Source organism: Octopus bimaculoides, chromosome Z (genome assembly GCF_046866305.1).
Source record: "Octopus bimaculoides isolate indiv1 chromosome Z, ASM4686630v1, whole genome shotgun sequence".
Taxonomy (NCBI): Eukaryota; Metazoa; Mollusca; class Cephalopoda; order Octopoda; family Octopodidae; genus Octopus; species Octopus bimaculoides.
The window spans coordinates 23,405,335-23,433,223 of record NC_142944.1 but is presented as its reverse complement, the minus strand read 5'-3'; the positions used below and the strand labels follow the sequence as shown (position 1 = coordinate 23,433,223).

At 35.4% G+C, this 27,889-nt stretch overlaps 1 protein-coding gene across 1 annotated transcript in view; it reads left to right on the top strand.

The window, feature by feature from the left end:
- Positions 1–27,889, top strand: part of LOC149132173 (putative E3 ubiquitin-protein ligase HERC2) — a 56,004-nt gene that overhangs the window by 8,513 nt on the left and 19,602 nt on the right. Inside the window, exon 2 of the mRNA XM_089364971.1 lies at positions 6,061–6,176. Coding sequence (XP_089221097.1) covers positions 6,102–6,176 — 75 coding nt within the window. The 5' untranslated portion in view covers positions 6,061–6,101. The remainder of the gene's footprint in view (positions 1–6,060; positions 6,177–27,889) is intronic.

The window sequence follows — 27,889 nt, the reverse complement described above, 5'->3', positions numbered from 1 at the left end:
TATTTAGGTATGATTTCTATGACTGGATGTCCTCTTTATCACCAACCACTTAATAGCATGTAGTGGATGTTTTTTTTTTTTTTTGAACCCTCTGCTTTAGTGAAGTTGCCATGCAGCTCACAAGACTACAAAACTTGGATCGGCTTTATGGAAGAAGGAGGGATAAGCAGGTTCTTTTTGTAGAGGAGCTATATAGTTATATTTAGGAGAGGTAAATTTGATATAGACAGGAAAAGGAATGAAAGAGATTGTTTGTAAGAAAAGGAAAGGATGAAAAATCAAGAGTATTTAGAGAAGGTATGAAAGTTATAAAACTTTCATTGTACATGCAATGATAATATCAATACATTACTTACTTTGAGAAAAATATAGATAGATAGACACACACATACACACACACACACACACGTAGGTGAAAGAGATATGTAATGTATGCCAGATAGGAAGAGTGGTTCAAAATGTGGAGAAAGGAAATAAGACTGGGAAGTCAAGTGTGGCGGGGGAAGGTTAATATGATTATTTTGTATTTTTGTTGGGCGTCATATAAGCAAAATGGCAACACAGATGCAAAAGACTTGCCAAAATTAAGACAACTCATGGTTTGAAATGGTGTGAAAGCACATGAAAAAAGTGCAAGATTTGGCTGCTATTTCTAGAATGCCCTGCTACCACGTAACAGCAATTTGCAATAAAGGACCCAAAATACCTGTTACGTCGTAGCAGGGCATGCAAGAAATAGCAGCCAAATCTTCCTTTTCTGGAGCTAGAAGCTGTTTATGCATGATCTCGATGTCACATTTGTTGAAAGCATGTGAAATGCAAAAGAAAAAAAATCCCACGAAACAAAACTCCATTGCTGGGAAACTCAGACTTTCATGGAGACCCAACAGGTCACGGGTAGTCTAGTATATATATATATATATATATATATATATATACTAGCAGTATAGCCCGGGATTAGGCTAGGATTATTAAGTGATCAAGTGCTTTATTTCAAACCAAAATAAGTAATATCGACATCAGATTTGAGCGAAATCCGTTGAAATTGGTTTGGCTGAAAATGGTTTGCTGGCAATTTGATTGGGAAATCCCATAAGGAATCAGTTTATTGGTTATTTCCACTCATTGACTGTTTTTTTTTAAAGTTGCATTAGAGATCTGCATAGGAAAAGGTTGATCTGAAGGTTTGCATTGGGGATCATTGAGGAGTAACTTAGGAAAACTTACCAACAAATAACCAAAAAATAAGGGGCCTGTCCCTTCTAGGTTAACTCTAACCCTAACCATAAAACCCTAACCCTGACCCTAACACCAACCCTAATCCTAACCCTAACACTAACCTTAAACCTAAACCTAAAACCCCAACTCTAACACCCTAGTGGAAATCGTGCGGGTGTTAATCTGAAAAATTACCAAACCCTTTTTGTGGTCCGAAAAACGGGTTGGGGTGGGTGGAAGCCTTAGAAATTTTACCCATTTATATTGTGTAATTCACTGACAAATTGTTACATACCTCTTTGTTTCATTGTTGTGAAATATAAACAAAACTTTTTCGCTCCCAAAGTAGTATATGTGCATGTGTGTGAGAGTGAGAGGGGGAGGCAGATGAACAATTTAAAATAAGTATTTTAATTGTTGTGTGAGAAAGTATATATAATCTCATTATAAAATATAGTGTCTTTCAAAAACATCTTATATTTGAAACTATATCTCATGTTTAAGAAAAAAAAAGCATTTTACATTTTCATTTTTCATGAACGCTGACACTGTCTTCCTTATTCCCCTATCCCACTTTTTCTTTCATTAGACGCTTTCTGTCTCCCTCTCCCACTTTTTCTTTACTGTTTTTTTTGTTAGATGCTGGCAAACAATCTGTATCTCCCCCTCTCACAAACACACTATTTCTCTCTTTCCTTCACGCGCATACGCACACTTTGACTTTGCCATGTTAGCAAACTTCAAAATTAGTAAAAGTTATGGTTGAAAATCGATTTTTACAGCTATACGTAGGTGCCTCTGAGAGAAAAAGTTGACGAAAATGCAGATAGGGTCATGATGAATGTCCTCATAAAATTGGAGCGACATGCATGCTAATTTGTGGACGTGCATAAATTACATTCACATACACACACACATCCTGCCTTTTATATATACATATATATATATATATATATATATAAATATGTAAGCAAATGTATATGTATATATATGTGTGTATGTATGTATATGTATCATCATCATTCAACATCCTTCCATGGTGGCATGGGTTGGAAGGCTTGACAGTAGCTGGCTAGGCAGGAGCCTGTGCCATGCTTCTGTATCTTCTTTGGCATGGTTTTTATGGCTGGATGCCCTTCCTGACAATAGCCACTCCTGGACAAACTCAGATGGGCTGGACATGTTGCATGGTACACCAATAATCAGTTGTCCCATACAATTGTCAAGTGGTACCTGTGTAAGTGAAATTGACAACTTGGAAGGTTCTTCATTCAGATAATTTGACGATATAAAGAGAATAATGGGGACTACGTATTTCTCCTTCAAGGAATTTGCGATTTGTTTGTTTGCCTACTTATTAGGACTTTGATCTTTGCCAAATTGATTCTAAGGCCTTGGAACCAGATTTTGGTTCCACATCTGAAATTTCTTCTTAGTCCTGGTAGTGATTCAGTTATAAGAACAAGGTCATCAGCATAGAGAAGCTCCCAAGAGCAGCCAGTCTTAAATTCTTCTGTTATGGCCTGGAGGACTATGATGAATAAGGGAGTACTGAGAACCAATCTTTAGTGAACGCATGTGTGTGTATATATATATGTGTGTGTGTGTGTATGTATGTATGTGTATATATATATATATATATATATATATACACACACACACACATACATCTTATACATAAATGACAATTTCAGTCTGTCAATCTGTCTGTTACCATCTTGTTGCCTACACCAGTGAACCAATCTTGATGGAACTTTGTATACATGTTAAACTAACATCCAGTTCAATTATAGGCTATCTGTTATGCCTCAGGAGAAAACCATCAATGTTGGCTCTGTTATGCAAGACTTCTTTTAAATTACAGCACCTCGTTTTATTTGATTTTGTCATTGATTAACTGCCTGTCACCCTTAAATAGAGTAGATCTATGATCAAAGGTGTTATCGCGTTGATCATTCCTTTGCAGCAACTACCTTATGTAATGTACCCCTCTGCTTTGGAGGATGATAGAGTGTAATTTGAGGGAGAATTGGCTGCTATTTTCAAGATGTCAAATACATTATCTATCTAAATTCTTTCTTGAGGGATTTATATATGATGATTCAGGGTTGTATAGTTTGAGTAACTAACATATATTTTTCCTTTATTTCCCCCGAGGATCTGAAAGTGTAGTGTACGAGTAAAATTAGCTTATTGATTATGTTTTAGTTTTATTTTACTTTTTATCTTGTTTCAGTCACTGAACTGCAGCCATGCTGGGGCACTGATTTGAAGGGTTTTAGTCAAACAAATTGTTCCCAGTACTTTTTTTTCTTTTCAGTTTGACATTTATTCTTCCAGTCATTTATGCTGAACTATTAAGGTACTACTTAGGATATAAATAAACTAACAACGGTTGTGAAGCAGTGGTGGGGGAAAGGCAGGCACACACACACATGTATACACAGCCAGCTTCTTTCAGTTTCTGTCTACCACCAGATCCGCTCACAAGGTGTTGAGTGGTTGAGTGTTATTGTAAATGACACTTGCCCAAGGTATTATGCAGTGGGATTGAACCTGAAATCATGTGCTTGAGAGGCAAAAAGAAAAACATTTCATTTGGTTAAACAAAATTATTAATGATATTATATTTTGATAATAGTTACTTGAAAGCTATTAATTGTAAACCCAATGCAACCTTTATGAAAAATTACCAAACAAGATATGGCTTTTAAATAATTTTTTTAAAATTCTAGAACATTCAGTTAATTATCCAAAGTTAATTCATTCATATCATAATATTTTCATTTGTCTCCTCACCCAACCCCTAATTCAAATAATTTACAATATTTCAGTATTTTTGTTTTTATGTATTTTTTTCTATTTTATTCTGTATTTTTGCAATTAGAATCACAGCAATCTCCATTTCACCCTTTAGCATTTAAACTGGCCATATCAGGTCCTAATATTCTACATATTTTATGTTCAAACTGACTACATCTGGTCTCTCACACCTACCCTACAATATCATTCTAAGAATGAACAATTACATCATCGAAATCTTGAAGTATCAAGATAATACATGATTACTTTAAAACGCTGTGAATAAATAAGCATCACATTTGACAATAATCTGAATGCTGTGAAGAATTAAGGGAGAGTGTTCGATTATTCACTCTATTGAACCATTCCATGTCTTTTAGCACCAGTTTTTGAACCCCTTTTATTTATGGTGTCATTTATATAGGTGCAGATGTGATTGTGTGGTTGCTTCTCAACCATGTGGTCTTGGGTTTAATCCAACTGTGTGGCATTTTGGGCAAGTGTTCTCTATTATAGCTTAGAGCCAACCAATTCCTTGTGAGGGATTTGGTTGACAGAAACTGGAAAAAGTTTGTTGTATGTGTGTGGTGTGTGTACCTTTGTCTAGACATCTTGTGGTGGTTGTAAATGAGCATTACCATTCATACAAATGATGTTCATTTCCAGTCTTCTGAGAAAAATGTCCAGCCATGGGAAATAGGTGATGGTTGGAGACAGGAAGTGCATCTGGTCATAGAAAATCTGCTTTAGCAAATTGCAGTTGACCCCTGCAAGCATGGAAATGTGGAAGTTAAATGAATGACTTTGATGATGATGAAAGGCATACTTTGTGTGGCTTGAGAATTTTGCTTTGCAGTCACATGATTTTGGGTTTAATCCCACTGTGTGGAACCTCATGTTTTCTGCTATAGCCCTGGACCACTCAAAGACTTGTGAGTTAATTTGGTAGACAAAAACTGAAAGAATCTTGTCGTGTGTGTGTCCTTGTCTTGATATTGCATGATGGTTGTAAGCAAATTTCACTGTCCATTTCCAATCTACAGTGAAAACATGTCTGGCTGGCAATGAGGAAATATTACTCTGCTTGGAAACAGGTATGGGTTAGCAACAAGAAGGGTGTCCAGTTGTAGAAAAACTGCCTTAATGAATTTCGTCAAACTAATTTGAGTATGAAAAAAGTAGACACTAAAATGTAGACTTATTCTATAGTTCATTAAGCCTTTTGGTATTAACCTGCCCTCGTTCTAGGATACACACTCAGAGCAATAAATTGACCTAAATTGAAATCTAGCATAAAAATTTCATGTTAATCTATGTTCTAAACACATGCTTAATACTAACAATTATTTTATTAAATTCTCCATTATTTTCAAAATTAATTGAAACAAAGGTAGAGCATGTCAACAGAAATATTGTTACAAAAGAGTTAAAGTGATCTAAATTAAAACTTTCTATCAAAATTTCATGTTAAATGCTAAATTAATAATGACTAAGTTATTTTACTGAATTTGTCATCATTTTCAAAATTAATTGACACAAAGATTATATATTACAATAGAAATATGGTAACAAAAGGAATAAAATGATTAAAATCAATAACCTTCCATCAAATTTCAAGTTAAGGTGGTTTAATGCACAAGACACTTGCAAATAAATGTCTTTTATACAATCTCTCTGTGGTTAGAAAATAGGGGTATCATCTGGACCAAATTCAATCTAGTTTTGGGTCTCATCAACAACTGAGCATCCATCTTTGTAAGTGTTTGCAGAGACACTGTGTTGTGTTTGTGTACTTATGTAAATGTGTGTGTGTGTGTGTATATATATATAATATAACGTGAGAGAGTTAGGGGTTGGAGGTTCAACCCACTAAGGGATAGTATCTATCCAATATATATATATATGTGTGTGAGTGTGTGTGTGTGTGCATGCATGCAATGTTCTTGTCCCTCTTTCCCTCTCTCTCACACACATATACACTTATATGTACTTATATGAATGTATATTATGTCTATAATTTTTTTAAATTCTTCATTGTAGGATTATTGAAAAATTCCAAATCAGATCCAGTCATCATAAAAATGAGTTGGGCATCGGAGATTTATCTACATGCCCAAGCTCGTTTGGATAATAGATGGCTTACTATTAACCTGCAGGTATGTATTCTATATTTTAATGCTTTAATCACAATGCTATATATGAATACACTTTCTTATTTGTTTGAATCATAAGATAATTTAGGAATTTGTACAAAAGAAAATCCTGGAATTTATATTGTTATGTCTGATTCTTGATTGATTTTGAAATGTTCAGTTACACATGACATGATATAAAATGATGATAAACTTGTGAGATCCAGTGATATATGTGTGTGCATATGTGTGTGTGTGTGTGTGTGTGTGTGTGTGTATATACATATATATATATGTATGTATGTATGTATATATAATTCAAAACAAATTGGAACAGTGTGTACAGTGTTTAAGAAATGGCCAACAACATAGAATGGAATTGCTGACTAGAGGTAGGGAATGCTCAGGTGTGCTTGCTGCGTAAAAAGCTAACAGTGTAGTGAACCAAGAAATTTTAATTGATTAAAAAACATACCTAGAATTATCACAGTACTAATAAGATATGATCCACCCTCCTCCCTAACTACATTCTATTTTTAATATCTTTCCAATAAATTAAATTGTAAGCTTGTTTCCATTTGCTGCTTAAAATTCATCATTAAGTTAAAGATTGTTCCTCATCACTTGGAGTATAATTTAAATTTCATAGCTCATCATATTATGTTAGCACCAACTTTTCTTTATGTCTATGTTCATAAAGTTCTAAGCACAAGCTTTTTGACAGTTACATTCGAGTCAAAATGGCCCAACGTCAGACCATACTTATTTGGCATCATAATTTTCTTTCTTTATATACCTTATGTGTTTGACCTATGTATATACAATTGGTTTTCTGTAGACAAATCTATTGTGTTTGACGTTGTTACTCATTACTTGGAAGATATTAAGATTTGGCGGTTATCTAGAATGTCTACCAAAATAACAATGGTTGTCAGAGTACAGCAAGAATGTGTTCTACTTACTAGGAATCTTGCCAAAAATCTTCATTACTTGTTCTCCACCTCTGTCTTTCTCTCTCTTTGAGTTCTTATTCTAATCTAGGAATCTTATGATGAGATAATTTATCACTATTTTAACAATTATCTAACATAGTATTACAAAAAAAAAAGAACAACAAAATAACAAATCCCAGAGTCATCTCATATCGTTTATATTGATAGATAATGTACATTTTTATTTAGACCGGTCAAATTATTTAACAGTCTCTCCCTTCTCTGTTTGTACACTTAAAGATTAACTCTAAATTCTGTACAATTGTTTTCAGTTCCTTGTTACTTCATAAATTATAATAAATCAGATATCCACTTATTTGCTTGTGGGCCTTATATTCAAATCTCCTGCAGGAATTCTTTTCTATTGTGCCTGATAAGCAGGACAGTTCTTTATTACACCAGTTCACAAAAATGTGAGGAATTTGTTATAACCTGAGGCAGTTACCTGTGTATCTTGTGTGATTGGATTGGTGTCCACTCCATGAGGAATGCCAGCCCTTAACTTTTTAACTTGAAACTAGAAATATTAACTAGGTCTTAAGGGTGCTTTATTTCATATATTACTGAAACAACTTGTGCTTTAGCTCCAAGCTCTTCTGAACTTGAACCCTTCTGAACTTGGACTCTTCTGGACTAGATACTTCTGGACCAGGTTCAGAATAGCATAGGCCTCTCTATTCCAAGCCCTTCTGGAGTGGGTTCTCTCTTTCTCACTTTCTCACTGAAATTGTTTGTGCTCAGAACAAGAGAAGGATGGACTCAATTTTAAAAATACTTATATATCATAATGGTTGTCCACTGGCTCCACCAAGAGCTGAGGACAGGAAAGAAATATATATAAACAGATTGATTTGGCCCCATGCAGCTTGAAGTTCTGCAGGATTGTATCAGGAACCTAACTTGGCTCCATTTAGCCATCTGAGCATGACAAACTAGGTTCCTGTGACAAGCCTATGAAGCTGTAGTAACGCCGTGCGCATGCGTAGTCTCACGCATGCATAGAAATAAACAACCAAGCGTTCCCGCTCAATTCATTCTCTTTCTTGCTGGCCAGCAATAGAGCATGGACGTGATTTTGCTGTCTCTCTTCATCTTTCGGACTTACACTCGACAGCTCGCTCACATCTACAGAAAAACGTCCCAACAACTATGCTCACTCACACAGAAACTGTAACAACAAGAGCTAAAGATGTATATGTTTACCACCTAAATAAAGTGTTGTTTAAGTTGATGGTCTGGAGTTCAGCATTCCATTATATTCTAATTTTATAGTAGGAAAGTCAGGTATACATCTAAAGATGTATAACCCACTTTCTACTAAAGTGGTGACCCCCGACGAAGAAAAAACGCAGCATGAATTCTGGACTACCAACTTATAACTGGTGAACCTGACTAAAGAACAAATACGGCCATGGAGACTGAACTACATATTACCAACATCTCCAACCATAGTCAACACAACTCAACAAGCGCGGTTTTTATTCTCGCCTCTGTTAGAGTGGATTTTTCCACTCACGAAAAACAGACAAGAATTACAGCCTGCGACTTTCCAATTGTGTACTCAAAAAAAAAAACTTGGTATAAAACTCTCGTGTACTGACTTTCTTTCTGCTGTGATATCTCACATACATATAGACGGCCTGCTTTTTATCATGTTCTTATATGTCGCATTCACACTCTCACATACACATACATCTTTTATGCCACACAATAACTCTTGTTATTCATTTCATACGGTTGTCTTTTCTATCGTCTCATTACTGGTATTTACGAATTCACTAATGTTCGTAGTATAACGTAATTACTTGTATATCATCTTTGATATATATTTTGGTGTTCGACCGTGTGACACGTTTAAATAAAAAGAGTCCTCTGTTTTTCCATTCGTCACCATTTCTCCTTTTTGAGTTCGCACGGTCGTTTTTTCATCTTGGGTTAAGAAAATATTTCTTTGAGGTTTTCGCTAATGGTCGTACAGAGATTTGTCTGTCGATCGTCTGTAAAAGCGTACCTCTTCAAACACTCATCAACGAACAGCCTTTTCGCCACCAGCTTTGTTCAACCAAGATTACCACCGTGACGACAACAATTACTACTACCAACTACAAGCATTCCCCCCGACGTCGCCAAGTTTCAACAGATCATTACCACTGTCAACATCATTACCACTGTCAACATCATTACCACTGTCAACATCATTACCACCACACATACAGAACACAGCTATAGCAGTTCCTGCGCCGACGTCTTCATCAATGTACTGTCTACCACAATGTCAACAGACCATATTTTCCTTGTGGAATTTTAATACAAACTGGTTTTCTCTATCTTGGTGTTTTGGGACTTTTCGCAGTCTATACTACAGACACTTTCACTTGTTCTGTGTTTTTTTTCTCACACACACACTTGTGCACTCATACATTTTCTTTCCTTTCAGGGAAAACAAACAATCAGACTTTTACATCGCGTGATTCCAGTTTCCTGGACAGTTGTCATCACGGTTGTTTTGTCATTGTCATTTCATTTATACATTGCATGCATGTATTTCACAAGTGCACATTCATTTCTTTAATTTTTTTTGTGTGTGTTTTGTGCTACATCTTGTGGGTGGTTTTTCAGTGGCCATCCTGCCTCAGGCGTTCTAACAGATTTCATTTATCGTGCGTTTCTCGCACTGGCGAGGGAGCCCTGTAGTAACGCCGTGCGCATGCGTAGTCTCACGCATGCGTAGAAATAAACAACCAAGCGTTCCCGCTCAATTCATTCTCTTTCTTGCTGGCCAGCAATAGAGCATGGACGTGATTTTGCTGTCTCTCTACATCTTTCGGACTTACACTCGACAGCTCGCTCACATCTACAGAACAACGTCCCAACAACTATGCTCACTCACACAGAAGCTGTAACAACAAGAGCTAAAGATGTATATGTTTACCACCTAAATAAAGTGTTGTTTAAGTTGATGGTCTGGAGTTCAGCGTTCCGTTATATTCTAATTTTATAGTAGGAAAGTCAGGTATACATCTAAAGATGTATAACCCACTTTCTACTAAAAAGCTTTGTTTCATTGGGCTGAATCAAACTACTTTAAGTAATAATATATATAACTCCTACTAAATGTGTTGAGTGCCTCTTTCTTTTGTTTGTCCACTCACTCATATATTATATACATATATATATATATATACACATACATATACACATACACACACTTTGAAATATCTCAATTCTTCAAGCCGATCACATAGAAAAATTGAGATATTTGTTGACATGAAACCAATGGTAGCCTTAGTACATGAATCAAGAATCTTTGCCCACCAATGCGATACTGAGCACTCATTCTCACTGTACGATATTTATATATGTATATATATATATATATATATATATATATATATATTAATATTTAGCAGAAGCAACAGAGTCTGATAGTTTTGTACATTGGCACTTACACAGTTTGTTCACTGAAGTTATAAATCTGCCAGGTTTTAATTTCAATAAATATGCAGCTCATTTTGTATGTCTGTATATATATATATATATATATATATATATATATATATATTATATATATATATATATATATATATATATATTAGAAAGTAAAAGTAGGAAGAATTACATCATAAAAATAACAGTAGAAATACATCCATAATATGAATAATATTGTATTAATAAATAAATATATAAAGTATAAGGAAAGAAGTTTGGAACGGTGGAGGTGTGGTTCCGTGAGATAGCTACTGCCAGGCTACACTTAGCAACACCCTTAAAGATGGAAAAAGTGGTACTTCTACCCATATACCTTGGGAGGCGTGCATCCAGGGTTAGGGTAGAGGTTATACCCACTGAGATCGATGTAGCCTGGCTAGTAGCTGCCGTACTGCTGGGTAACGAAGAAAAGATAGTGGCCCTCCAAGCCATAAGAATGGCACACAAGAACTGGCAAGGGCAGAGCTTGGCCGTGATAATCCAGGTGGTCCCAGAAGACCTTGAAAGCATAGAGGAGAGACCATCACCATAAAAGATGTGACACTCAGGGTCAGAATGGATGGCAGGACACCGCAATGCTACAAATGTGGCCTGAAGGCCACATTAGAGTGGACTGTCCTCCACTGCCCATAAAGACCAAAGGAAAACTCACAAGATGGGGCCGAACAGCTTCATTTCATTTTCATCCATTATTTTATTCATACCTTACATTCGTTTTTTGTTCCCACCTTGTATTGCCCCCTCTATGTTGACCCCTTGTGGGTAATAAAGAAAACTTTATTCTTATGGATTACATACTGAAGAGAAAAGGAATTATGGGGCTTCTATCTACACACAGCCATTACAGAATATTACAAAGGATTTTACCATGGATTTATATTATTTTTTCAAAATTTTTAGTCCAAGTTTATACCAATAACTTTTTAAACAACACCTTTATCATACAATTTTAAATGGCATCTCTATCAGTCAATTGACTACACTGAAATTCATCCTTTTCTCTGACATGTGGATATACTTCCTAATAATGCTTATCAATTTTGGATTTCATTTTGAAAGGTAATACTTTCATGAAACAATTGTAAGATCTCTCAAATATTTTTAAATGATCATAGTTATACTTTATATATTTATTTATTAATACAATATTATTTATATTATGGACGTATCCCTACTGTGATTCTTATGATGTAATTTCTCCTGCTTTTACTTTCTATTATAATAATCACTCTAATTGAATCTCTAAATACCTTTAATGTCTTTAGACATTTCTCATATTAAGAGCCTCTATCTGAAATCTAGTACACTTTATTCTTAAAGAATATATTTAAATATCTCATATGTTGCCATCTATGTATCTTCACTATATCAAGACACATGTACTCTATCATAATTTAATTCCCCATCACATAGCATAAGGCCACTTCTCCCCACTCTCAAATATTCCCCTCACTTAGCTGGTGGGTTAGTTATTTTCATTTTAAAAAATCTTCCTTGTTATTTTCCTGTCTTGTAAGTTACTTGGCAATTTCACTTGTGTTACTGGCATGAAAATATATTCAGTACACTCTATAAAGCATTAGGGAAGGGCATCCAGCTGCAGAAATCATGTTGAAGCTGACACTGGAGCAAGACACAGCTTTATGGATCACTGGATCCTGTCAAACCATACAACTCATGCCAACATGGAAAATGGATGCTAACTGATGACACTGATGATACATATATATAAATATACTAGCAGAAATACCCGGCGTTGCCCGGGTTAAAGAGAATAATGAAATCTAAAAACGCCATCTAGACTACGCATCATCTTTATATATAGAGATGTATATACACACACGCACCCAAACACACGTATATATATGTATATCAATATAAATATATGAAAGTCAATGAAGTTTCGTAAAAGAAGGTGATCATGTACATACTTTCTTGCTGTTGTGATTATAACACCTCATTGTAAACTATGTTCCTTGTTTTCCCTTGTGGAGCATATACAAATAGGTTTTTTGCTGCTGCCCACTCTTGAGCAGCCAACATACAGTTGTCCATGTGAGAAGCAGGGCTCTTCCAAGAGAAGACCAGCTACAGACAGTGTTTGACCCTGAGATTTGTTTATGGACATGGCAAAAGTCACACGAAGGGGGAATTGTAGTCTTCTGAATGTAAAAGGAATGTCTGCTCCTGATGGAGTAAGAGGAATTCTTGGAATAAAGACGTCATCCCCTTTTGCACATCCAGAAAGAATGGTAGCCTCGATAACATGTGACATCATTTTCTTTATCACGAGTCGTGTTCCATTGCAAAGTCTTGGTGGTTCCAGATTGCGGAGCAGCATAACAGGCGTTCCAACTTTAAGTGATAATATGTGGGGAGGTAGTCCTGGAGGCTCCAACGAATTGAGAAATTCAGGTGGATAGTTCACCACTTCATTTGTATCTGGAACTGTATCAACAGACTTGTAAGTTTGAAGATTGCCGGGAAGAGAATGCATCAGGTGTTGATTAATTTTTGTAACAGCTACGTTTTTTGGAGCTAATATTGCTCTTTCACATAGCCAATTGTGATTTTGGTAGTTTTGTTTAAAGTTGGGAAAGACTTTGTGTTTGAGGTCATCTACAGAATTAACAACAGAACAAAATGGCCGGAGGTCTGCAACGAAATAATTTTACTCAACACTTTGCAAGTGAATCAGTGGAGGCAAAGATGCGTCTCATTTACTTGACAATTTATGCACCACATTGCAGAAATCACAATGTAAGTATATCTGAAAGGGTAGTCTTACACTGTTGTACCGTTGAATTACAAATAATGCTCATCTGTTAGGTTCGGGTTAAAATTTCATCAACATCAAAAATATATGAATTTTCATGGGAGTTATGGCCGTTATGCATAGAATATAATTTCCAAATTTCATAAAGATCCATTCAGTACTTTTGACGTAGTTTTGGATAAGAAAACAAATGACTAATGTGTGTGTTTGTGTGCATGTGTATGTGTGTGTGATGGGTGTAAATATGTATAGATATCTGTATGCATGTCTATATGTATATATGTGTACATATTACATGTACATCTATATATATATATATATACATCTACACATATGTATACATATACATGTATGCATATAGATCTATATATATATATATATATATATATATATATACACACATATACGTGTACATATACATCTATATGTATACATATACATCTCTCTCTCTCTTTCTCTCTCTCTGTCATTACAGTATCGAAATGGTGTACATATACATGTATATGTATACATATACATCTCTCTCTCTCTCTTTCTCTCTCTGTGAAAGTATCTGTCATTACAGTATCGAAATGTGATTGTTTCAGTTAGTGGAATAGTTTCATTTTTAAAGTGAAAGTATTTGACATGAGTGTTTTGTTTCACTTTTGACACGTAATACTTAAATAGTGGAAGAGATATTATGTTGCCGTGTGCTCGAACTCTGTAAGAAGTTAAACATTTTTTTTGACTAAAACACAACTGGAACCCTAAGTAAGGCATGTGTAAAATTTGAATGAAATTGGTTGCGTAGTTCTCGAGTTTTAGGGATTCACACAGACAGACAGACAGACACACATTCTCATTTTTATATATATAGATATATATATGTGTGTGTGCGTGTGTGTGTAGAAATGAGGGCATTCACTTTTTTATTATTATTATCTTTCATATGGGCTTAATATATCTTCCCAAAACTGCTTAAAAACAGGGACATGTTTTACTGTTCACTCCTAGCTTACTCATCAGTTAAATCATATTTGGTATTGCCGTCCTTCATTCACCCATACCATTTATCCACTGCTTTCTCTGAAAGTATGCGTTGAATGGATTATCATAGTCACTAAATGGGAAGGAAGATCATACCTCATTCATATATTCCATTTTTAGCTTGGTTGCTATGGCTGGATGCCCTTATCACCAACTTCCTTGGACTGTGCTGGGTGCATTTTGTCAAGGTGCCAGCATTAGAGACATTGTCATGCCCCTGATGCAACAAAAGACCCCCACCTCTTTGTTATCTCCATATCAAATAATCACATATCCTCATCATCACCACCACCATTATCATCAATACTATTACATACACCACCACCTTCATCATTATTATTGTTTTAGTCTGTTTTCCATTCAGGCATAGTTTGGAATGGTTGTTAACATACTTCTGTGTAGACTACAGGACAACCTTTCACTTCAAACTTTCATTTTTGGCTTGGTTTCCATGGCTGGATGCCCTGACACCAACCATTTTATCCAGTGTCACCATGTTGGGGCTGTGCTCGACACCTTGGCCAGTAACTGATGAGAAAATAGTGACCTTCTGTGTTTGTTCTCTGTTCATCTGTGCATTCATTATATCTTTCCGTGCATTTGTTTACTACTGTATGTGTTTGACTTCTGAAAATATATGTATATATCTGTATATGTAGGTCAACATGTGTTTGCCTGTATATATGTGTGTGTTTATGTGTATATGGGTGTGCATGTATGTATCACTATATGTATGCATGCATATATGTATGGATATTTAACTTCATTATCTTTTAATGTCTGGCTTCCATACTGGCTTGGGTTGGAAGATTTGAAAAGATCCAACAAACAACACTACACCAAACTTTAACGTCTGGTTTCTATGGCTAGATGTCCTTCCTAATGCCAACCATTTTATACAGTGTACTGGGTACTTTTTTTTTCACAACGCAGGCACTACTGAGATTGTCACTTAAGTTACAAGACAAAGGAGAAGCTCCCTTAAGTGAATAGATTTGTAATAAAGGAGGAGATGGCTTTGTGTCAGGTGTTGAGAGACTAAAGTATGATAAGAGGAACAGGTAGAGATGTGTTGTCATAGAGGAGATATAGGATGGCTGTCCCACATTATTTAAGGGTGGGTGGGGAGTAGCTGGAAAGGAGACAATGATGATGGTGATGAGGTGTCTGAATGTACTTTAAAATACAAAAAGATAAGTAGAAGAGAGTATACAGATAATAAAAAAAAAAACATTGGAGAGTGGTGTGGATAAGTTCATTGAGTGTGAGTGAAGAGTGACAAATGGTTAGAGATGGGAGGAGAAGTGAATGTAATGAATGAAACTAGGTTAGAGGTGTGATCAATGATAAATATCAGTTTGGGAAGGGGGGGAGGTAAAAGAAGTAGCTCAGGAAGGAGGAGGAAGAGGTTATAAGTGGCAATAGAGGAGGGATAGAGAGCAGCAGTATAATAAGTCTGTAGATAAAGAGATTATGCATGAGGTGGGAGAATGGTGGAAGGGGGAGAAATGTACAAAGATAGATGCTAGAGGTATGTAAGGTTAGGTGTAGTGAGTGGAGGGGTTAAGATGTGGGGTAAGTTGTTGATGGCAGATATGAGGGAGTGTTGAGAATGATATCAGATATGAAAGGGTGTTAAAGATGAAATATGACTGTCATAAAATATTGCTCAATGTAGGAGGGAGGGATAACTTGAGGCATAGAAAGGGATGATTGGTGGAAAGGATAATTTTGAAATGATGGATGGAAGTTAAAGGAAATGTTTTCAAGGAGAGGGGGAGGTAACTAGTAGCACAAATATGAGTAAAATTCATGCACTTCTGCAGTCATGCTTACAAGAGCTGAATCATGCCATTGTTAGAGGAGTGGTGGAGGAATAGATGTTAGGAAGATGAGAAACAAGAAAGGCTTGACAGGGACAGATTGGGTGCAGGGATAGTGCATTGTGGCTTATAAATATAAACATAATGCTTTTAGGACCACAAGACTAGTCTTGAGCCCTGCAACTTTCCAATCATCTTAGTCCTTTATCATTTCTGTGAAGTTAAAAATCTTAAGATCAGTCTTCACTACTTCATTACATTTTTCCCTGGAACTCTTCTATAGTTTTATCTACATTTGATGATTGGCACTCCATTATACAACTATTCTCATTAATCTGCATCACATGATCAAACCATTGTGGTTTTCACTCTTTTACGCTACTTCTGATTCCTCTTATGTCCAGTTTTTCTCCTAACATATTTTACTTTGTCATAAATACATGACATTGCACGTCCATGGGAACATTCTAGTTTCATTCTTTTCTAGTTTTCACATGTCCTTTGCATTTAGGGCTCACATCTCACTACCATATAGTACTGCTGTTTGTACACAAGCATTAGGCAGTCTGCCTTTCACTCTGAGAAAGTGAACTTTTATTGGCAACAGAAGTAAAAACTCTTGGAACTTTCTCCATCCTATTCTTATTTTAGCAACTATACTTCCAGTACATCCTCCTTCACTGCAAATTAGGTCACCTAGATAACAAAGTATCTACTACAGCTAAGGGTCCTCTTGGATATTTGACAAAATCTATTCCTTTTGTATTCTTAGTGCTTATTGTACTTGTGCGTCTGCTACAGATTTTACTTTTCCTGTTAATATTTCCAGTGATTCCACTGCACTTCTTGCGTTGTCTGTTTTCCTGCTTACTAGAACTTCAGTCTTTGCTAGGTTTACTTTAAGGCCGTTAGGTTCCAGGTTTTATTTTCACACCCTAACTCTAATGGAGAGGCTATGCACCAGCAGATAAGACTTATGCACTCGGCTTGCTTTTCATATAAGCTAGCTGGTGGTAGGAACTGAAAGGAAGTACGTCAAGCAAAGCTGCATGCAACCACACTTGGCACATCACATCACCTTGCATATTTCTATGTTGTTGGTGTTGAAGTAAGCAGGGTGATGTGATATATCTAGTGTGGTTGTGGGTAGCTTTGCTTGACACACACATGCACACATAAAATCAAATGTATAGTCTCTATCTTCTTCACTCAAGGTTGATCAACTAATTTCTCTTTTCATTTTAAAACAACAATTTTCTCTCTACTCCAATTGCGACATTAAACTATTGGATCTAGTTCTACTGTGGCTGTAATGAAATTTCTAAATCAGGATTTTTTTCTTACTTTATGTACTGCCTCCTGTGTACTTCGAAAAGAGATTGAACTTATTTATCTGTCACTTATGTGTGTTTGAGTGTAAGTGAAAAAAACTTCTATGTAGTCAAATGAAAAACATCAATATTGTTCCAACAGCTACAAGCAATTTAGATGCAATTAATTTTGTCTCTAAAGTAAAACTTTTATATATATATATATATATATATATATATATATATATATATATATATATATATACACCAGCTGACCCCATATTGTCATTTTTGACGACTAATTGCTAATTGTAGTAATACATAAATATGGATGGTAAATCAAATTAATACACTTGTCAATGTTATCTAGTGGTTGTCTTTTGAGATGTGACATCGATCATTTGTAACTGAAAGAATGCCAATTCACACATACATTCACATACTTCTCTTGTACATGTACACACATATACTCCCACAGAGTTGAAATGCTGTTTGATTCTTTTCTTTTCAGTGTTGAATGTTCACCATCCCACTGTCACTGTACACACACACACACACACACACACACACACACACACACACACACACACACACACACACACACACACACACACACACCTCCCTTTTACATACACGTATACTCACACTCTCACTACCAGTTTACCATTACCCCTTCCTTTCTCATTCATATGTTGTGACAGAGAAAAGCACAAGAGTATTATTATAGTGTGTGTGTGTATATATAAATATATATATGAGCATCATTTTGAGAATGTATGTACCTGTCTTCCTTTCCTTTCTTCCTAACACTGTCTCATATCTTCCATCAACTTCCCCCTCACCCATGTTTGCTGCTTACTACATTCACCCCTGTTTACTTCTGACCATCTCTCATTTACACACACTTGCAAACTCTGCTCACATATCCTCTCTGATCGTCTATCTTGACACCCCAGCTTCACCTTGTGTCTTGAAGATACCCTCTGACACTCACCACCACTATCTTTATCTCCACTCCAATTGTTACCACTCCAATTATTTCCACCCATTCTTATATAATGAGCTATTGCCATGTATCTCCTCTATAACAAATGGTGTTGCTATCACTCTGCTGTAGTTTGGTCTCTTGGCATGTTTCATAAACTCATATCTCTCTCTACTATACTTCCATTTAGTTCAAGGAGATTTTTTAGTCCTGTGAGTTACATGGCAACTTCACTAGTGTTTGTGCCATGATAAAAGCACCCAGTACCTTCTGCGAGGTGGTTAGTGTTAAGAAGAGAATCAAGTTATCAGAACTATGACAAAGTAGACACTGGAATATGTTGCAGTGTGTGTAAGAGTGTGGTGGTCAGAGGTAAACAGGGGTGAAGGTAGTAAGTAGCAAACAAAGGTGAGGGAGAAGTTGATGGAAGATATGAGACAGTGTTAGGAAGGAAAGAAAGGAAGACATGTACATACATTCTCAAGATGATGCTCATATATATACTATAATAATACTCTTGTGTTTTTCTCCATCACAACTGTCTAGCCCACACCAATCTCATGATGATCAGCATTACTCTTCTGTGACATTATGATGAAAATAATGACAATGACAATGATGATGTCACAGAGGTGATAATTAGACTGATAATTTAGACTTTAGCAGATCAAGGGAAGATTTACTACCTTCTGACATTTTATATTTTAATTGAAGTTGTTGGTGAAAGTAAAACATTGGATATATTAAACCAAGAACTAAACAAATATACCTAAAAGATATTGCAATAAGGTTAAATCATTCTTATTATAGTTCTTGTTGTGGTGGCCATCCAGTTGAATTAACCCTTTAGCATTTAGATTATGCTGTCAAATTTAATGGTTATTTATTCACGTTGTTTTGAATTAATCCTATATCATCTTGTAGCTTTGAGATTTTGATGATGTGATTTGTTTATTTTGAGAATGACATTGTAGGGTAGGTATGAGAGGTCAGATCTAGCTAGTTTGAACATAAAACAGAATATTTGGGCCAGACATAGTCAGTTTAAACGCTAAAGGGTTAAGCCCTATCATTATAGAGGTGATCATTTACCAATCTGTTTATTCCTTGATATGACTATTAATTACAATTATTGGGTCAGTGGTTACAAGTGGTATCTATTTTGGTTTCATTTCTGTATTTGCGGAAAGGAAATTAAAACCAGATATGAAAAAATAACTGTGGAAAACATTTAGAATTACCATCTTGATTATATTTAGAATATTTATGTTGAACAACTAATTGAAGTGAGATTATAATTTTGTTACCTATGAACCACATCTCTACAGATGAAATATTTTTGTGTCAGTGATGTATCAAAAACACCCAGTACACTCTGTAAAGTGGTTGACATTACAAAGAACATCCTGTCATAGAAACCATTTCAAAACAGATGACTGAAGCCAGGTGCAGTTCTCTGGCTTACCAGTCTCAGTCAAACAGTCCAACCCATGCCAGCATGGAAAACGGATGTTAAATGATGATGATAGTGTTTGCAAGATAAAAATCTAGAGAGCTTGAGAGAACATGAAGTAATTCATTTTTAACTTTTATACTTGAAGAAGATAAAGCTACAAATAATCCTTTCTACTATAGGCATAATTTGTGGGGAGGGGTTAAATCACTTACATCGTCCCCAGTACTTGACTAGTACTTAATTTATAGATGCCAAAAGGATGAAACACAAAGTCGATCTCGGGAGAATTTGAACTCAGAACATAGTGACAAGCGAAATACCCCTAAGCATTTCATCCAAGGTATCAACAATTCTACCAGCTCACCGCCTTGATAAAGCTACAAATAATGGCATGTAAATATTGGGCACAAGCAGCCTTTGATTTTTTCTAACAGTGTTTCTCAACAATTTTTTGCTATAGACCCCTCTGATTCCTATTTTAATGTACTTGACCTCCACAGCCAAAAAATAAATCATCCTGCTGGTGCCATTTACATGGCACCCACCCACAAGTCATAGTTGTGGTCAGTGCCAGTGTCATGTAAATAGCTCCTGTGCCAGTGGCACGTAAAAGGACCCAATACACTCCTGGAGTGGTTGGCATTAGGAAGGGCATCAAGCTGTAGAAATCATGCCGAATCAGACTGGAATAGCTCTTCAGTTCATCAGCTCCAGTCAAACTGCCTAACCTATGCTAGCATGGAGGGTGGACATTAAATGATGATGAAAATGATATTATTAGGAATTGTATAAAAGAAAAAAAATTTTTGTGTATTGTAGATGTATAAGCAATTTATTGCACATAAATTTTAACAAGAAAATTTTAGATGGACCTCAGTTGAGAACTGTTCTAACTAGTGTATTTTTAACCCAATATTTACATGCTATTATTTATAGCTTTACCTACTTTGAGCACAGCTGTTAAAAATGAAATATTTTAGTATTTACAATTTACACTATATTTTGTTAGATTTAGCTGCTATTTCTAGCTGATCTTGTGACTGTAGAAGTGCTCCCATTTCATCATCAATATTGTATAAGTCTGAGTTCAAATTCTGCCAAGGTCGACTTTGCCTTTCGGGGTCAATAAATTAAGTACCAGTTGTGGACTAGGGTTGATCTAATCGACTGCCCCTGCCAAAAAAAAAAAAAAAAAATTTCGGGCCTTGTGCCTAGAATAAAAAAGAATATTGTATAAGTGTCAGGGATGGTCAAGGAGGATTCACTTTTTTTTTTTTTTTCAAATATTTTTTTTTCTTTTTGCATCCATTTTTTCATAGTATGATATCATGTGTCTGCATTTTTAAAATTCATATCAGCAATAACAATACACATTTATTTCCTGTCATTCTTAATAAATATGTTTGTTTCTTTTAGGAGTATTTTAGTTTAAGAAACCATCATTATTTAGAGCTTCATGATTGTTGCAGTTACCACCACCACAAACATTGTCATCAAAACCACACTACCATCATTATCACAAATACCATCACCACCATCACTTCAGTTACCACTGTCACTACAACTACTATCATCACCGTCACTATTCCCACCCACCCCCAGTACTGTCACCTCTGTTATCACCCCCTCATCCCCACCACCGTAATCATCATAATCTGTATTTTGCTTAAGAATTTAACTTTGACATTTTGGAAGAAGTAAAACTGATAGATTTGCTATTTTATCTTTTAAATAGTTTTCTCCATAATTTGCACTCATACAGCATAAAATGTGAACTTGTCATTTTACATTTTCATGTAAATTACATTTGCCATTAATTCACCCAAAAGTAATGGTCTTGGCATAATTAGGAATCCTGAAGAAATGGATCTTGAAACAGTTGCATATTTCTGTGTCAAAAATGAGTGAAAGAATAAAAAAGACTGATTTTGGTTTTGTCTTCTAATAATGCTGCTAACCTATCTGTAATAAACGTGTGTGATATTGATCTTTCCTACTACAACCTACAAGGTTTCAAACAGTCTTGTATATCAACAGTCTGTGTGAGGAAATCTAAGCCATATGATGTATGTGTGTCAATGTCAACTTTCATAGCTATTAACTTGTTTCTATTCTTCTGTTTCCTTACCTTAGCAACTGGATTCTGTCAATTCCCAAATCATTTTACTCTCAGCCATAACCAACGTAGTATATATTCTTTATTTAGGTCCTGAAGTCTGGCTTATATTTTAAAATCAGTATTATTGTTGTTGTTGTTATCAGCAGCAGCAGCATTTGTTACATTGTTTTATGTTAGTTTCTTCGATAAAACACATACTTTACACAATCACAGCCCAACAGAACACAACACAACACTCTTCTCATTTTCAACATGGTAGTGTGTGTGAATTGAATGAGATTTGACTGCTGTTTCTAGCAGGTTGAGAGGTAGAGAATCTGAAACCATGTGACAGATTGTGACCACAAGAAAGAAGTAGCATTTTTGAAGGAAAGATCATTATGCTAGAACATTTTTGTTGATTTAATTTTTATTTAATACTATATTTCCTAAAAATTGCAAACTTTAGAACCCCCTATTTATGTTTCTTTATCTACATCTGTAATTAATTACTTGAAATAATTACAGTGGCATTTAAAACATAGAAATCCAAAGAAATTTTTGAAAAACAAATTTTTTGTTCATCACCATATCCATCTGCCACTTTTTTCTACACTCTTGGAAACTTACTTGTCTACCAACTCCTCCTGTCCGACTCTCTGTATTACTTTTCTTATACGAGGAGATGCTGAAGAGTTCCTAGCTTTAAGGGTGTCATGAAAAGTATAGTTGGAAGCCCAACTTTCCGAGTTCTTTTGCACTGCAATAAGCGTATGAATCTGAGAGGGGAATATGTTGAATAAAATCATTATTAACTAATCCTCCTGTATTTTCTTTTACCCAAAGCCAGGAACTTTTCAGCATCCCCTCGTATTCATCTTTCTGTAACTTGAGGATACACTCTGACACATATTCACCACCATCTTTTCTCTTGTTACCAACTGGAACAGTCATGTATCTCCTCTACAACGAGACACTTGTACCTTGCTCTATCATATTTTAACTACTCATCACCTGACATAAAGCCACCTCCCTCAAGATTATACCCTTTCAGTTGTGTGATCTTGTCTTTTGAGTTACTCAGTAATGTCACTAGTCATCTCACATAGAAAACATCCAGTACACTCTGTAAAGTGGTTAGCATTAGGAGGGGTGTCCAACTGTAGAAACCATGCCAAATCAGACAGGAACACTTGGTGCAGTCCTATGGCGGATCTATTTCAAAACGGGGGCACCAGTTTTCATTTATGTTTTATGTAGTGTTTTTGGTACCGAAAGACTTTCAAACTTCGTATACTTATCTATTTTGTGCTATAGAACAGAAAAAAATTTTTGTATTCGAATTTATTTCATGTAAAAAATTGTCTTATTTCGATAATTTCTACTAATCACTGACGTCTATTCAGTTGAAAACAGTTAGCGCTGTAACGGTGTATATCGTATTAATCCCCTAACCCTAACCCTAACTAGACTGTTAACCCTAACCCTAACCCTAAAACTAACCCTAACTCTAGAATCCGAACTCTAAAATTGTTACACACATAGATACGCACAGCGTAATTTATTATATAAACAATATATGCGTATAAATTACGATTAAACCGGATGAAATATGTCACAGGGAATAACATTTTTATGACCGCCCAGCAGTAACTCTATTGAGCTGAATAGACGTCAGTGATTGGTTGAAATTACAGAAATACGACAACTTTAACATGGAATAACTTGCGATGTACGTTTTTTTGTTAAGAAGACTAAGAGTAAAAGATGTTTTATATGACACATTCTACCAGTGTCCCAAGTTTCAAAGTGTTTCGTTAGTGTTTCGTTAAGAAAATACTGGTGCCCCCGTTTTGAAATAGATCCCCTATGGCTTACCAACTCCTGTTAAACCATCCACCTCATGCCAAGATGGAAAATAGATGTTACATGATGATGATGATGATGATGATAATTACAGTGGGGTTGTTTGTTCTGAAACTCCAACTTTTTTTATTTTTACAGTTGGTTGAAGTTTGTATTAATGATTATATTTGATAAAACAATAGGTTCATTACTATAGAAATTTTTTAAAAATACATCCTTGTCAGGTAGCAATTAACTTCAATGTGTCTTCTACTTTAAAAAAAATACCCATCCTCTGATGTAGAGATTCCATGTTTGGTTTGAAGAGCATTTCATTGATTAATTTGTCATGTTTACTTCCTTCTCTTGCAGTCCTGGGATAGAATTCTGACAAGTTTTATTATATTTTATTCCTCTAAATCAATGAACTAAGTAATAGTAATACTAGCATTGAATTGTGAAGAGTAATTGTTTGAGTTTCTGATATTTTTTTTAAAGAGATTGTGAAATATTGACATCTTAGTAACAACAACTTGTAGATGTTAACAAAGAACAACTACTATATTTAACTGGGTATAATGAGAAAAATTTAATAGACGATACCAGAGTTAAAATTAGAAGGGGAGCATTATACTGTTTTTTTTTTTTCGTTTTATTCTGAAAGAAGAGGTAGTGCCTATCACCCTTGCAGTCCATTTGAGACAGATTGGCAACGTTGATGCTATTAATGTTATAGCTCAAAACTTGCAAGGAAGACATGAGTTTGGAAAAGATTCCAGTGGAATGATGTTCTGGGAAGGAAGGATGGACCAAGATGATGGTATGTGAAAAGAGATGTTCAGGTTAGAGTTGTCTGAGTGGTGGATGTATGAGATAAGCAGCTGTGAGGAACAGGGGGTAATAGCAGTGATAGAAAAGACAGAGAGGATATAGCATGCTTGTGGGCTAGAGTTTTAAGACTTATCAATCAAGTGGCCCTTTTATAGATGTGGTCTGAGGTGTCTGTCAAAAAACATAAACCATATCTGATTTTTAAGTTCAAAAAGAGTGGGATTGCATTACATTTAAGATGGCATTTATTGAGGTAAATACACTAACTCTGATATTGTTGGCCTGGACGAGAGATGGTATGTCACCAATGAGGTCATGAATGGTGATCAAAGAGCTTTGACAAACATAACTGATTGATTAACCAAATAATTAATCAAATGATAGATTAGTTAATTGATTAAATAACCAACTGATAAATAATTTTAAAAAAAATAAAACCTGTGTGTGTTTATCATTGGCATAATGACTCTCCCAATATACTACAAAACCTGTTTCAATACATGCTTTCACATCAAGAATCTTGCAAAGCAAATGCAAAAACGAAATAAATTGCAATTCATCTAAAAATGTTCACTGAACAAGGATTTTTATGTTTTATAGGTTTTTTTAATATTATAGTATCAATAAAATGGATTTTTTTTATTCTTCAAAGATTAGGAACACTCTACATTAATTTATCAATTCTCTTCAGTGTTTGCCATTTTGTTTTTGTCATTGATGAATAATTTGTTATTGATTTTAGATTTCGGAAAGCAACATCCACAATTTCTATTGCATATCCAACAATATTGACATTTTTTTTTTTTTGACGTCATACAATATTCTTTGAAAATATCCAACAATGTTGCCTATCCTGCAATATCTACTATTTGTGTCATATCAAGCAATAATATCACATTAATTCTTTCATGTACATTTTTTCTTACTAGCATGGGTTAGACAACCATGTTATTGAAGATGCCTTTCCTGTTGCTATCCCTTACTAATTTTCCCAAGGAAGGGATTTCTTGTTCCACACACCTTCAAAGGCACAAAGCAGGGTTACCAAGTACTTGCAAGACAAAAAAAAAAACTATTTTGAGAAAGGAGGAGGCATTGGAGGAGGTGATCTTGTGTCAGATGAGGAAAAGTTATAGTGAGATAGAGTCAGAAAAAGGTGCCTTGCTGTAGAGGAGGTTACCCAGCCAGAGAGTGGGAGATCAGGAATGAAGACAGAAACAGGTGTGCTATTGAGACAGGGCATGTGCAGAACACACAGGTCAGAAGCTAGCAGAGAGCAATGATACAGTGTCATAGGGCCAAGAGAAGTGGGAGGTAAGTTTAGTGCATGAAGTGGAAATGTGAAGAGAAGAGATGTAGTTGGGTTTGTTGTGGTAGTGTGCATGAGAAATTTTAAGTGTGGGTGGGGGACACAGCGCTTCTAGAACTCAGTTTTGCTGATGTGGGCGGATCTTCTCAAGAACTTCATATCGCCAGACATCTCAGTCTATTGTCATTTCCTCCATGAAGTTCAACACCTTGAGATCAGTCCTTACCACTTCATCCTATGTCTTCCTGGGTTTCCCTCTTCCAGGGGTACTATCTACTTTCTGTGAGTGGCACTTCTTTATGAAGTTGTCCTCATTCATACACATCACATGTCCAAACCAACATAGTCTTCTCTCTTGCATGCTACATTTGATTTGGGAATATATTTCAATTGAAATTGATTTGGGAATATATTTCAATTTTAAATATATACGACAGACGTTGAGCACAAACCTTGTGCAAACTAAGTTCACACACGATATAGCTAGATGGGCTCAGAAGAAAAGCCATAGTATTTAATAATTATTGTTATTATTAAAATATTAATACTAAATTAAGATACATATACATTTTAATTGTTAAGTTTATTGCATAAGCATTTTGCAATGAAATTACATGTGGCCTTAGCAACTAGATATTGAAAAAATGGGGGAATCCTAGATTCATTGACTAAATCACATATGAATAATAACAACAATAACTTAGCTGTTGATTCAAGAGCGAGTGAGTAAGTTGTTGATTCGTTATTCATGTACAATGTTTTGGAGGCCCAGTGAATTATTGCCTTCACTTTAGAAATAGAAGTTTCAAGTTTAAGCCTAGTTTTGCCATACTGGCAAGGGGGTATGTGGGTTCGTTCCAGCACAGCATCTCACTACAAATAATTAAAGACTTTGCTTGGAGCATTAATCTTCACATTTCATGCTGTACCATTGCTTTGGTCTTTTGTTAATATTTCCTTACCATTTTATGTCAACACACATCCTTACTATTTTATATGAATACTCACCCTAAGTCCTTAAACTTTGAAATCTAATCTTTTTGTATTTTTAGTTATAAGATATCTAAAGATTTGAAACCTTATCATTAGATATAAGAAAAAGATGAGACATTGCTGGGTTGTGGTGACATATACAAAGGAATTATTTTTTCGATTTTTATATTGTATAAAGAAAATTATCTTTTATCTTAAACAGGTCTTTGGTTCCATTAGTGAAGGATTCATTTTAAATGTAGAATGTTATTTATTGAAGTCATATCTGTCTGACTGAGTCTCTCTCTGCCTGCCTGCCTGTCTTTCTCCCCTTTCCTTGACCAACAGAGCTTTTAACTTCCTTTAATTGCTGAATCTAGAGGATGTAACAGAGCCCATGAATCTTGCAAACCCATTGAGATTACTGATACCATTAACATTCATGTGTACGTGAATCTTTTGGTAAAACTGTCTTCTTGTACATTCTGTCTCTTGGATCAGTAACTTTCTGCCAGCTTGTACTATCACAGTGTGCTAAGTGATATTCTATCAACTCTGGTATATTCCAGGGTTCAGTTTTGTCCCTTATATTCTTCCTTCTTGTTGTGGAGTGAACTGACACCCCTGCACATGACTGTCAGTGGACTGGATGAGCCTTATAAATAGACAGTTGAGGTCGAGCTGTGAGAGTGTTAGTCTCATAATTGATTCTGTGTTGGAGTATTGGATTGTTATTGTGCGAACGGTTAGAAGATAACCAACTAGTTACATTGTTTATTGTTATACAATTATATTTGGTACTATGATACATTGTTAAACACA